The following is a 15071-nucleotide window of genomic DNA, read 5'->3' as shown; positions in this document are numbered from 1 at the left end:
GCTCTGCTTTTTGTAATGAAATTTCCTACTGTGATATGTCAACTGAAAATAGATAAAACGTAGAGAGAGAGAGAGTGAAGCCTACGTTTCTTGAAAGCAACGATTTTAGGTCCCGAGATATATTTTAAAGCAAAGTACTGGAAGGTTCACGCAAAACGTGTGTTCTGTCGTCGTAGTTGACCGTGTGACCGAATCGGTGCTTTAGGTTTTCCTAACTAAATGACCAGAAAGTACCGTACCTAGCAACATTTGTTTCTCGGCTCAAATCCATCTGAGTTTTGGCACCAATGTCAAGAATACTTTAAGGATTATCAAACTAATCAGTACATAATTCAAGGAATAGGTGATGGAATTTAAAGGCGAAACAAATTTTATTTTCGTTCAAATAAATTACTACAGGTAAGTTCTGTGCACAAAAGATCAGTGACGTGGAAGATCTTTATCTTTGGTGGAAAGAACAAATTAGGCAATGATGCACTGATCGGCTGGATTACAGTAACGTGGTGGCTTGGCGACTTTGGCTACAAACAACCGAGTTGCTTGATCATTTGTTTACATTTTAAAGCTACTGTTAATATAATTTATTGTATTTTTTGTTTATTTGGCGAAATATTTCAAATTGCAAAGAATTGTTTTTCGTTTTTAAGGAGTTTTTAGTCATTTTAGTCGAAGAATGTGTTTATTTTACATCGGGAGGGGGGGGGGGGGTAGAGTGATTTTCGCTTATTCAGAGAACTGTTTTACCTTTTTTTTAAACGATATCCTTTCGATTGTTTTATTCTTCTTCACATGGGGGATGTTGCAGCGGGATTTTTCGTTTGTTCTTGATGGGTAGTTAGCTTTTTACACTTAATATCTGAGGACGCTTTTTATCCTTTGAGTATGGCGGAATTAACAACCATCAATCATCAAGTACGGGAGAAAAAATAGTTAATAAAATAACTGCTCAGTGGGCATTAGATAAATCAAGTTGCAATAAATACTATACGCATACTAACACCAAGTAGCTTAAAACATTTTCTTTTTACTTATTTTTTTCAACAAAACGGTTCAAACACTTAATGGTTTATTGAATCTTTTTTAACTTTTCAAATTACAAAGTTTGAACAGAACAACGTCTGTCGGGTCCTCTAGTTTAAATATAAAATCCATTGTTACAAATTTTGTTGCCTTGCAACCGTAATGTTAATAGCAATCATAATGAAAATTTTGAATCAAGGCTTCTCTGAAGCAAGCATGAAATGTATTCAATATCATTGCTTTCTTAGGATTTTTATCCTCATCTATGCCTATAATCGATAACGATGACGGGGGTAAGGAAAGATCCATATGAAGATCTTCATCGCGAGTAACTTGTATGCTAAAAATAGTTTGGGAAACCTTTTCGTATAAAAATGTTTCTAATAATTTAGCACATAAATATATCTTGGAGACGAAAAAGGATAAATTTTTAGGCCCAATTGCCTAAAGTTTTAGACATGTATGTAGGTTTCGTTTTCTTTTAATATGGAGTATTTATATGAAAACTTAGGGTGACGTTTCGTGATGATAACATTATTCTACTATACATTTACACTAAAAAAAATAAAATAACAGAATCTTTAAAACTATACTAAGTACTTTTCATAATGCACTCAAAAGGATAAAATAACTTTTCTCGGGCAGAAAGGTCAGTTTCAGTATTCCTGTAGTTTTCAATTATTCCAAGAAAATGACACCACAAACGAAGAAAAGTGTGGCTCAGGTCATTTCAAACCAAACTTTGCCCGTTTAAAAAAATATGCATGTTTCAACACTCAAATTTATGATTGAAAGCTACATAATAAGAAACTCTCTACATGAATTGAGCCGCACTTTTCTTCGTTTGTATATCATTTTCTTGGAATAATTGAAAACTGCAGGAATTTTGAAACTGTCCTTTCTGACCGAGAAAAGTTATTTTATCCTTTTGAGTGCATTACGAAAAGTGCTTAACATTTTGCTGAATAATCGCTATCATTTCATCACCGTACGAGAGAAGTGCGGCGATGATCATATTGTGCAACAATTTTATAGCACAGTGATACTCCATAATTATTAAAATCGAATTTAATCTATTTTAGCCTTTGCTTGAAATTTTGAATGTTGACTATTCGCAACTCCAGAGTTCGAATACGCCACCTTGCTGTGATTAACAATACTGCCGAAAAAGGTAAAACATACCGTTCCACGTGTTTTCTTTGGGGTAAACTACAGGCTTCAAACACTTTGTGGTGTAATGTAATTTCAGAGGAATAGAAAAAAAAAACCTTCCCACAAACACGATTAAAAATTTCTGACATTCATTAAGCTTCAAAGCAAGTTTTAAGTTACGGCATTTGTTTGTTTTACCTTTTTCATCCGCCATTAAACAGTCACTACAGCGCCCCCTATAGTTTATTGCAGTTGCTAAATATATAGTGCCAACAAAAGTGAATAGTTGGGTCGTATGTAACCCGCGGGTCACGGGTAGGTCCACATTGGTTTAGAGAGAGGAAAAACTCTTTTTCAACTTTCACAATGCACTCATTCCTTAATAATACTCACAAAGTAGCGTATTTAAACCTGTTCAGTGTGAAAAATGCCGAGATGTTAATGAGAAATAAAATTTGTTTTTCTTTTACGAAACGATGCTTTACCTCACAATCAAAATTCTTTTCTCCTCCTACATTTCATAAGATTATTAATTGGACACCTCCTGGGAAAAATGAAGATGTTTGGGAGGCTTGTTCCGCACAATAATTCTAAGTAGATCATCATATAGAAAAGCTTTCATTACTTCGATGTGGAGCAGTAACATCCAAACGTCCAATAACAACGTTATTTCTGAGTAATTTTGTTTTCGGATTACCTATTTTTGCTTATAGGTCGCAGATACATTATTACCAATTTGTGTTTTGTATCATTCCCTCCCACTGCGAAACGTTTTGGAAACACCCACGGTCGATAACCGCATTATTGTTAATGTGCAATTTTTGTAATGCACCTCCATCCAAATTGTCCGCCTTCCTTGAAGAGATTGGTGATGGCGTTTTGCCTTTTTGATCCAGCGATTTATTTGTTTTAGTGTACATTTTTTGCCTACTTTCCGAGTAAAAGTCAGAGAAAGAGGAAAAAGGTACGAAAGAAGGCGAAAAAAAATAAATAAATAAAAATAAATTAAATTATTAAATAAATATCGAAAAATTAAAAATTGGAAAGTAGGTGAGGAAAGAAAAATGTCTGTCGGTTTGTCTGGATCCCCCTCCGCCTTGCAATAACTTTTGAGTAAAGAGTCCGATTCGAACAAACTTCATTTTGTTCAAAAGATCTCGGCGAGAACACCTCATTCCCATATTTCCTTTTCTGATTTGAACAATTTTTCGTTCAATTTCGAACAGTTAAAAAAAACTTACTATTTTAGCGCCCACGGGGAAATTCAAGGCAAATAATATAAATCCCAACCTCAGAGGTGAATTTGCATCAAACATTGTAGGAAAAAACCTTTTGATGAAGAACATGTATAGAAACTATCTTTGTGATTTGAACAATTTTCCGTTCAATTTTGAACAGTTCAAATCCTTTAACATTGGCGGCTACGGGGGAAACTAAAAGTCAATATACATATCCAGAACTTGAAGGCGGATTTACTTCAAATAAATTTTATTTGAAATAGCTCTTGATGATCAACTGCAGACTCCAATTTTCAGAATTTTAGGGCAGTCGACTCCGAATCCGACTCCTGTATCTGAAAATTAGTCGGACTCCACCTACGCAGCTTTGACAAAAATTGCGGTCTTTGAGAGAAAATGATCGATCCCGACTCCGGGTCTTAGAATTAAAAACCTTCGGTTTCCGACTCAGACTCTTTTACTTACCAAAAAATAAAATAGGCTCCGACTCCGCGGCCATGGTTTTTACAGTGAAATAATTTGTTGATAAGATTTTTTTTACTTTCATCCTGAAGTTTTAATTTATGTGCATTCAGTTTTTGGCGAGTCGAAAGAGAAGATTTGGAGTAATATATGTTTCTACATAAAGATATGCTCAGACGATTTTTTTTATAGTGAAATTTTTTTTTAAAGATTACATTTGATTGTTTTTTATTTACATTTTCGAAAGTACATTTAATCATTTTACGGCAACAGGGCAAAAACAAACTTTTCTTTTTTTAAAAAAAATATAATATATATTTATTTCAATGATCTTATCATTTTTAATTCTTTTTGTTTTTCTTTTGGAAAGAGATTAAAGATTTTATTTTAATGGGAAAAAAATATACAGTGGCTCCCAAATGTATTCGTACACCTTGAAATTTTGTAATAAAACTAAAATAACGCAAAACTGAATTCGAATATGAAATCCAAAATTTTTTTTTCACATTATTCCTATGGCATTCTAAATAAAACCCAGTAGGTAGTTTCTTTTAAAATATTGCCTGATTTTATTTTTGAAATTTGTCAAAAAACGAAGAAACAGAGAAATATTAAAATTATCATATGTCGTTTTTTTTATTACTTTTACATTGTGTTGACACTATAAAATCATTAGGCTTTAGTTGTTTATTTATTCCCCAATATTCTGCTTACTATCTTTAAATGACTGGTATTCGTAAAAAACAACAAATTTGAAATGTCTCTAAATTAGTTATTTTATACCATTCTACAGTGAAGTTCTTGATAAAATGCTTTAAAGAAAAGAATCGGACCTTAACAAAGCGACATCTGAGATTTATACAGTTAAAAAAATTATGAAAAATACACGTTTGAGTGCTGTAAAATATTCTGCAGAATTGAATGAAAAATTTTACGTTGATTTTTCCCCTAAAATTGTTCACCAAGTTCTCTGATTAGCTGGATTAATAAACGGGATTTCTTCCCGCAGAAATTTTCGCGTTCGTGCGAAAAACAGAAAGCTTACGTTTTCCGTTGCAAAATCAATGATATATAAGTTCAAAACGTTTTGGAATAACGTCTTACTTGCAGATGAAAATAAATTTAACATTTTTGGTTAAATTGTTGTACAATTGTAAATTGAAGAAAAAATTTGGGAATTTAATCTTAAGAACTTAGTTGGATCAGTTAATCAGGACGCTGAATGTGTTTTTGTGTGAGGGTGCATATCAACATCAGGACTTGGTAGTTTGGGATTTTTTGATGAAATAATAATTCATGCTGTTCATTTAAATATTTTAAAAGACAATTTTAAACTATTAGCCCAAAATTTGGTTATCGAAAACAACTTTGTTTTTTATCAAGATAACGATAAGAAGCACAGTTTTCAACGTTTGCGTCTGGTGCCTCCAAAATTGTCTTTAAGCTTAGAAATATCTCCTCAATTGCCATATTTAAACTTAATGAAACATATTTAGAGAAATCTGGAGGCTAGATCACGAAAATACAGCATTGAAACGAAAAGCGAACTAGACACAGTAAGATCAGAAGTTCGGTTAAATACTTACTCAGAAATTGCACACACACACACAAAAAAAACAATGAAATCTATTTCCAGGTGTTTAAAAGCTGTTGTTGATACTTCATGATATTTTACTATATAATAACTTAATAAAAAGTTAAACTATTTATTAATATATAGATATTTTTGAAAGTTTATACGAAGACTTTTGTGAGATTACGTTTCTGGCACTTCTTGATTATTCAATTCTTAAAAATCAAGTTTTGTAATGTTATTAAAATTTTTCATGAAGTTTTGTTTAAAATAGATCATAGATTTCATAATTAAATACCTATTCCAAAATATTAATTTAACCAATGGATAGGGGCGTATTTCATTGAAAATCGTAAGTGTGCGAACACTTTTGGGAGCCACTGTATTAGCTGCATTCTTTAAAAGTTGCTACTACTTTATTTGTGCATTTATTTTTTACGTATCTACTTCTTTGGATGAGAGAGGATTCTTTTATTTCTAAAAATCAACTTAAAATGTTTATAAGTTATGTTTGAAATATTTTGCGATTTTAGATAATGTTGAGAGTACTAATCAGATATTAGAAATTCGATATTGGTATACGGCAAAGTAGGCTCGTTTAGTTTTGGACAGAACTTTTTGTTTTAAATTTCGAGTCCTAATTCACTTCCGAAATTCTTGCGTTAAATTTGTGAAAATTCACCCCCTTGTTTTCTATTATTTTTTTTCCTCTGTCTTGTTTCGTTTTATCAATACTTGGCATAATATATCCCATTGAGGTTTTTATGCTACAAAATTGAATATTTTTTTTCTATCCATAGCAAAGTGTTAAAAATAATTGTACAATTTCTGAAGGGGTAAAGTCCGACTTGACCCTCATTCAGAAATGTCCATTTTCATGAAGGGGCGATTCGAAGAACGGAAACAAAAGTTGAAAAACAAAATTTGTAAGTGCGTCATTGGTTCTACAGCTTGAATGCGTCACCAAATTTGAGAAAATTATCCAAAGAAGTAAAACATTTCAATTTTGTGTGGTCATGGCAGATGTCTCGATGGACAGGTCATATTCCAATTAAGTAGTTGGGTCTTGGTTTTACTTCTTTCAGCAGCCATTGGCCAGAAACAGCGCCCCTATAATTAATTTCAATTGAAAATTGGCAAGAGTAGGGTTTCAATAAAGAAAGCAGAGCTCCCTGTGTTAAAAAAATACAGTGAAACCCCGAGTTTGTTTCTGAAGGGACTGGGTTAAAAAACTTAAAATACTGGAAAATGTAAACCACTGGAAATACATAGCAGCAAAATTGATGATGAGATCCGATAGAAAAAGCTTAAATGCGGTGGAAACATAGGTTTGGGTGACGTAAAATCGGGGTTTCACTGTATTTCAAATTGTTAATGAGACTAAGTAGCTTTAGAGACATACAAAGATCAAAACAAAATTTTATTAGTACATAGCTTTTAAATTTTCAATACATTCTTTTGCAAAAAGTTTTAAAGAGTAAACACCACGAAAATAAGTGAAAAAATATATCAAATTGCCTATAAATATAATATCTATATTTTTCCTTGGACCTATTTACAGTACCAGGCACAGCAATCACAGAAAGCAGGTGATTCAGTTTTCAACAGTAATAAAATATATTTTAGGTATGTCAAGATTCTATTCATCTAAGAATATAAATATCTATTTTTGTCTATTCACTCAATTTGTTAACTTGCTTAAATTAACTGTCATAATCATCTACTAACAGATCTCACAGATTACAAATAAGTGAATTACATACATGAACATCGCATAAAAGTAAAATTGATAGCAGAGATGTAACGATGTACAGTATAACATTAGTTTCGTCACCTCTGACACAGTCAAAAAGTGTCCGGAGAAGCTTCAGTTCACAAGCAAGGTATTTTAACACTTAAGAACTTTTAAATAAGATTTTATATGCAATTAACTGTAAAGCAATTAACAATAAATCGAAGCACTTGACAACTGCATAAGAAAACGTGCTTTGTCTTTGAATATTGAGATTTCCCCCCCAAAATATTTAATTTTATACCTATTTGTTAATCTGGGGAAAATAAATAGCCTCTGAAAATAAAAATACAAGCTCTCAAAAATAGATTACTTTTTTGGGGTTATATATTTTTTAAAAATCTCTGTATAGAACCAATTTATGGACATTGTTTTGTTAGTTTATATCGCATTCAAACATAATTATACTCTTGATTCACTAACTTATGTAACAGAAGCACATTCAATGAAGATTTTGATTGATAATTTGCCAGGTTGCATGTTAATACTTAAAAAAATAAATCACTCCGGATAAAATGTAAAGACATCACTAAATACTTCCATGTATTATGAAAAAAATAAATAATTAGAAAAACGATATTAGTAACAATGTTTAGAAAAAGCAACAGATTTTTCTTCCACGTCAGATCAAAGTTCTTCTGTGACGAACTACGCTAAACCTCGTATGGTTATTTAAAAGATCACAACGTACACAATATCGTAATGAAATCAAATAAACTTTTTCACATATTAAGAATGGTTGGTACAGAAGTAGTGAGTGTATACCATACAGAAAAACTTAACGCCTTAATATACAATATCGTTTCTTGAAAATTCAATTCTAACTCAAGCTTGCACTATTCATAATTAATTTGATGACCTTGCTTTAGATACAGTTTGCTTTAGATACAGTTACCTCTTCATCCATGTTTCTGATCTTGTTCTTTCCGAGACTAATCCTGAATTTAAAAAACTTCGATAAAACCCACGTGTTGCATAAGGATCCAATAGAGGATACGAACTCAGACTGCCATGATGCGACTGATGGCAATGCAGCCATCGACGACCAAGTGCGTCACTCGTCCAGCATCCAGCCTGTGTGGGAATGAAGCAACAACGTCACCATCCACCAGAACGTCGTATCCGTCTTCTTTGCAGACGATGTGCATTTCGATGTTCGATCCGGGAGCAATGTGGTTCGGTTCACGGATTTCATCCCCCCAAGCTCCATCATCCAGAGAGTTGAGAACGTACACAGTTCCTTCATCTGAATCCCAGCGTGGATTGAAATGCAGAGCGACTTCAGAGTCTTCAGCGTCGCCGCATTGCAAATTCACTTTTATACTGATGGGGGGAAAAGAAAAATGTTGAAACCACTTTTTGACAAAATATTTTTAGATAAAGATTAAAGCGTGGGCGATTCAAACACTGAAACTTACTTGGTACTAGAAAAGTATTTTAAAATTGTGTTTTTTAAGATGACTTTTTTTTGTCGAAGAACTTTTTAAGTAATTAATTTTTTACTGAACTCACAAGACAAGCTCGAGAATATATCCATAATTACAATTGGGAAAGTTACAATTTAGAAAATGAGGTTTAAACAGGGCGCTCCGATGGAAGGTTACGAGAGGTCAACTGAGAACATTCAAAAATTTCCTTATTCGGCAATTTTTGTCTAAAATGTAAAAAATTCGGGTATGTCTCTTTTCATTAGATGTACTTAATCGTGCATATCCGTCTTTTATCATTCGGCAGAATTTGGAGTTTCATTCGGCTAATTGAGAATTTCCCGTCTCCCAAAAATTTAAGTTTGGGCACCCCTGGGTTTGAAGCAAGTTTGAGTATTTCAGTCACTATGAATACACAAAAGCTCGTTGAAATAAGGAGCGGATTTAGCTTTTGAAATGGGGTCATTATTTTAAAATCATCATACAAGTGCGGAAAGGAGGGGGCAAAAACAGGGTCTAACAAATCCAAGGGCCCCAGTTCACTTGGGCGGGGGCGAGAAAAAAAAAGGGTGGCAGGCTCTTAAGTCATATTGCACTAAATTTTTTCATAAAATAAAAAATAATTTGGCTGGGGCCTAAAAAATTTCTCCTGGCTCTTTGGCTAGATTTTGCGATTTTTGTCGAATTCTGGGCATAAGTGAACTATTCTTGCACAAATAGGGAGTATAGGGCTTTCTCACTCTGTCTGCAACTGTAATTTTACCACTTAAACATACGTACCGAGTTGGCTCGCCATCGATTTTTCCTGATACGTATGTCATTTTACCGGGTCCAAATCCACTTGGCAATGCAACAGTGACGGGATTGGTCTGTGGGAAAAAAAGGTTAATAAATAGGCAAGCTTAATATCAAGGGTGTTAGTTTAAAACAGAAGTACTTTGAATAATTGTTACTATAAAAAAAACAATGTTACTAAAACATAATTTAGTGTATAAATTTGAAAAATAATTATTTTATACTACTTCTTACCGGATAAAAGACTTGAATTGTTTTGTCTTCAAGCTCTTCTAAATTCAGATCAGGTACTTGAGGAGGTAGGCGAACCTGTAAGAAAAATATAGATTTTAGTTCTATACTTGTATTCATTAATAAATAATAAACAGAACTTAAAACGACTGTTCCATATTTAAAGCAGGAATTTATAAATGGAGCGAGCAAGTCAATCATTGGCTTAGCAAAAACTTGGGCACAGATCTCAAGTCACGTGGCTTAAAAACGACAAATGGTTGACACGTTTTGCGTGAAACTAGCGAAAGAAACCTGATTTTTTCCTATGCTTCACTTTAAAATTTATCAGGTGACTTGGTGTGTCTGTTTCACGAATGAAAGTCTTCGCTCTCTACATTTTATCTCTTCTCGATGGTCCCATATGTACAGAGCCGTGTCCAAGGGGAGGGTTTTAGGGGTTAAACCTCTCCCATTGGAGAAAAAATTAAAAAATAAATGAAGAATTGGGCATATTTGACTTAAAATTAGCTTTAATGTTCAAATTTGTGTACAGAACTTTTTTTAAAAAACATTCTCTTTGAAGTTGCCTGGTAACTTACGACACTGTCTTCTCTTAATCAACTAAAATCATATTTTGGAAAAACAGAGATGGAGGAACAGTTGAATGGGCTGTCAATACTTTGTTTAATATTGCTTCTCATAAGGGGTTTTGATCTGGGCGTTTCACAAAAAGCGATAACTGTTGCCGCTCTGTAGATGCATAGTAATTGCGTTTGTTAATGTAATTTACATCTGCATCAAAACTCTTCCTATTTAGTTTGCTAAGCATTACCTTACAATATTAAAACCTGAAAACATATGTCATAAAAGAGTTTGTGAAATTTTCTCAGTACTTGTTGCAATATATTGCACTGTAAACAGATAATAGGTTTGAATCTAAACAAGCAGTAAAATGGATAAATACTGAGGTTTTCTTGCTCAACCAGAAATTTCCTTCTGGGAGGTGGGGTTCATAACGATCCTTACATGTACAATACAACCTCATTTATCCGGACTACATAGGACCAAAGGCAATCCTAATAATTGAAAATCCTGATAATAATCAATAATATTCTTAAATATGCAGACTTATCTTTTATTGCACCAAAAAACAATGCTTTCTAACAAAACTATATCATACCATTTTTTCTCAATTACTTCATCAGTTATAATTCAGCTGCAATAATATTGGGCTGACATCCAAAGTATATCATATTGTTTGCTAAATTAGTACTATACTTTATTGTACGTCCTTTGCAGGAGTAGTATACTTAATTGAAATGAAATCGAGTATTTGGCGCATTTAAACTTCTGTTCTTGAAATCATAATTTTAAATGATTATTTACGTAAATATATTTTTTTTCTACAAATTTGATCCGGATAAACAGGCGCTGGCTAAACGAGGTTCTGCTGTGTGTAAAATACATTAATAGAATAGGTAGTATATTACTTAAAACCTAATCTTCTGTGAATTTGAACCATCCCCCCTCCCCTCCAAACTGCTAAGCCCCTCATTGTGACCTTAAACAGTGAAGAATTATTTGCACACTGAAGTGTGTTTTCCTGACAATGCAACTAAGAATGAAAATAATTGAAGCCAAAAGCAGGCCCCTCATTTGGGAGATCAGGGGGGTCAATTGCTACCCTTCTCCCTGGATTTTACAAACACAGGGATGTGCCGTCCTAAACTCGCTTTTAGAGCAATCTTGGGAGCAAGAAAATGGTGAGTTTGGAGAAGTAAAACGGTGAATTTGGAGCTGCCTGGAGCAGTAAAATTGCAAATTTGGAGCAGCTTGCAGCAGCGAAAAGTTAAATTTTGCATCAATTTGTAGCAACTATGTATATTTCACGCACAGAAACATGTGTGACATGATAAAATGATAAAAAAGGAGATTAAGGATGCAAAAACCGTAACTTCAACACTTCAACTACTAATTGAAGCTCTCTTAATTACATTTATTTATTTGTTTATTTTTATTTTATTTTATATTTATTTATTTATTTTCTTTTTTGTCTAATATTTTTCACAAAAAACAAGCCATGTCCTGCTCTACTTTTATCTTACACTGATTTAAATTTAGTTCACATATTTACTTTGCTGAATACATCACTGCTTTTGTTCACATTTAAGTTTTGGTGTTTCATATCTATTTTTAAATTTTGTTTGCTTTTATGTAGTTCATATATATATGTAAAAGACACAAGATATATATACATAAAACTCAAAAACATATTCAAAAAGGCTTAAAAAAAGCAAAAAAGAATAGTTAAATTTAAAAACTTTACCTCAACAAATTACAAGTGAGTTTTAAAGAGCTATTTATTAATCTTTTTTTTTTTTTTGGTACCTGTAAGTTATTTACTAACATTTAACCTTATGCACATAGTCATATGTTACATACTGAGCTACTTGATTAACAAATCTGAAGATCAAGCAAAGGAAACCATTAAAACCTTTAATTTTTAACTTTTTGATATTTAATCACAAAATTAATAATGAAATTACAATTAAAAAAAAATGCTTTTGAGAAATTATGTCATAAGAAAAGGAATTTTAAAATACATGTGAAAAAATAAAAAATTTGAGGCAGGCGCAGAATATGGAAAGTAATGCTTAAGTCTCGGAAACTTTAAATGTCTGCATTTTCATCGCCAGAGCATTAGAATTCCCCGATTTTTGCTATCTTATGTGTCTCCAACCAAAATTAGGGATCAATTTTCTGTCCTAAAATCTTAAGAAACCCAAGATTAAAAACTGGTGAACAATATTAATTTTTACACATGGCATTTGCTTAGATCAATTCGGATGCAACTAGATTTGATATTTTTGAGTGGGCGTGGTAAGAAGACGAACTTACAAGTCCTCTTCTTCTGAAAACAAAAGATAAGAATGGTTGAAAATAATGGTCAATGCAAAATTTTTCAACTCAAAGGAAACGATCACAGAATAAATTAAAACGATTGAATTTTTCAAAAGCGGATGCAATCGGATTTTGAAATACGCAAAAAATCGGGGCTATATAAAAAAAAATCGTAAAAACAAGCTTCAAATGCCTAAACGTAAAGATAATCTGAAAAAACTACCAAATAGGCTGAAGGAACTGCAACATAAAATGCAAAATCGCACTTTTGGCGCAAGTTTGTCCGATTTTGGAGCAGAAAAGTTCATTTAGAAGTCTTTTGGAGCAGTTTGTCGCAACTGGCACATCCCTGCAAACATGATGAATTTAAGCATTTTTGTACGTATTTTGTTGTTTTTTCAGATAAAATATATCGATCAAACGCTTTGCCCCTCTCCTTCAAAACAAAATATTTTGAAGTGACAGGCCTGCAAAAATCCCTCCCTTTATGAAATCCTGGACACGGGCCTGCATATGTAAAGGTATAGCAGTTGCTTGTAATTTTCTTTTGCCTAATTCGTAACACAAATGAGTCCTTACGGTAGACACGATAACTTGAGAATTCAAATTTTCACTTTTTAGCCAGTGGAGTCTTCTGGTTTACTAGTCGCAAATTTAACTAGTTATTGACCGTTCTTCTTCATTTAACAACCACCTTTTTGCTAACTTAATTTTCTTGGAAAGATAATCTTGATCATCCTAAAGTTAAAATTGTTCTGGAAATAACCACCAACAAAAACCAACAGCGTTATTTTGGAAAAAAATGGGTAAAAAAAGTTAAAAGCAATTGTTTTTATTTTGAATATCTAAAATCAGCCGCATTTCAGTTCTTTACATATTGAATTAATTGTGTTTAGTCTATTTTTTGTGTTTGTTTGATGCCGCGTGTCATGCGCAACATTATCGTTTTGCTAATGGTGCAGCAATCTTTTACTCTGCTTTTGGCTTATGATATTTATTATTTTTTGAACAGCGCAGAATAAAAAGCGTACCAAGCAAAAATACAAAAAAAAAAAAAAAGTATTAAAAAAAATGCTTTTAGTTTCATCCTATTAGCATCTCGAATAATGCGCAAAAATGAGACACGTATTACCCGTGGGTTACGAGCTGAAAATGTTGTATGGGGCAAAGAATAGCGATGCCGATTATACAGGTGTCCGAAAAGTCCTTGGCAAATTTTAAAAGTTCATAGAAAAGCGACAAATTGTAGTATTAATTCGCGGGTTGCGCCATAATGTTTCACAGGTTGAAGTTTTTTTAAAAAATGAAATCGTACAAAATAAATAAAAAATAAAAATAATTAAAATTTACATTGACGACTGCATCGTCACAGTAAGAATTTGTTTTTCTTACTGCGGCGACACAGCCGTCAATGTAAAATTACTTATAATTACACTTCTTGTCTTTTATTCCTTTTTAGCCTACTTTCCCAGTTAAAGTCAATAAAAAGAAAAAAAGCATGAAAGAAGGCTTAATGCACAAAAAATATCGCAAAAAACAAAATAAGTCAAAAATAAATAAAACAATTCGATAGATAGAAGAGAATTTTCTAGAAATTCGATATTGAAATACGGGAAAGTAGGCTCGTTTAGTTCTGAACGGAACTTTTTGTTTTACGATGCTATAAAAAACAGCTCAAAAAATTTGAAAACTTATTAGTATTGACTTGAAAATCCAAATTTAATGCTCTTTCTTGTCCTAAAACTCCCATAAAGTTAGTTTACATAACCGGTATGAAGTGGCATATAAACGTTACAATCAGTGACACATCATTAAATTTTCCTAATTTAAAAGAAACTTTTTTGAAGTTTTCACCATTAATTTCAACAACAAAAATCTAGTTAACATTAAATAGTTTGTGCGTATTGAAGTATTTGTGAATAAATTAGTTACAAGTAGTATTGCGCAAAACCATTACTTTTTTTTCGCAGTGTCATTACTGATATCGGTGACATGTTGTTTTCCTCGCATTAACACTGCGCAAGCCGAAAAACAACTTTTACAGAAACCATTTACAGTGGATTCCCGATTTTATCGGCGGTTTTTTCACATTTTCTTAAGTTACGATTATGTTATTGTTTGCTTTTAGATTTTACTTATATTTTTTATATTCAATGTTAGTAGATGCAATGTAGCTATGTTTTTAATTATAATTTAAATTGTATGTGCGAGTGTTAATATTTTTTATAATATTTTTTAGATATTGTATACACTTAGTATGGTTTGTTACCTATTATTCGGATTATCCGCGGTTTTCGCTTATCCGCACGTCTCTATGTCGCGAATAATCGATGTATCGGACAGATTTAAATCTGAATATCGTTACCGCGGTAATAAATATGTATCGATACATTACGGTATATCGCACAGCCCTACTGAGGATGTAGTGATAATGATTTTTCCTTAGCCAGCTTTAAATAGACGCTGTCATTTAGTGTTTTGAATTTCTTTTTCTACTT

At 32.5% G+C, this 15071-nt stretch overlaps 1 protein-coding gene across 1 annotated transcript in view; it reads right to left on the bottom strand.

Moving 5' to 3' along the window:
- Positions 1–6848: 6848 nt before the first annotated feature.
- The window catches only part of LOC129227036 (galectin-6-like), a 37195-nt gene continuing 28972 nt past the window's right edge, over positions 6849–15071 (bottom strand). The window contains exons 7-9 of the mRNA XM_054861672.1: positions 9694–9768; positions 9445–9533; positions 6849–8560 (exon numbers count right to left, since the gene is read on the bottom strand). Coding sequence (XP_054717647.1) covers positions 8239–8560; positions 9445–9533; positions 9694–9768 — 486 coding nt within the window. The 3' untranslated portion in view covers positions 6849–8238. The remainder of the gene's footprint in view (positions 8561–9444; positions 9534–9693; positions 9769–15071) is intronic.

Source organism: Uloborus diversus, chromosome 7 (genome assembly GCF_026930045.1).
Source record: "Uloborus diversus isolate 005 chromosome 7, Udiv.v.3.1, whole genome shotgun sequence".
NCBI lineage: Eukaryota > Metazoa > Arthropoda > Arachnida > Araneae > Uloboridae > Uloborus > Uloborus diversus.
This window is presented reverse-complemented; position numbering and strand designations above follow the sequence as displayed.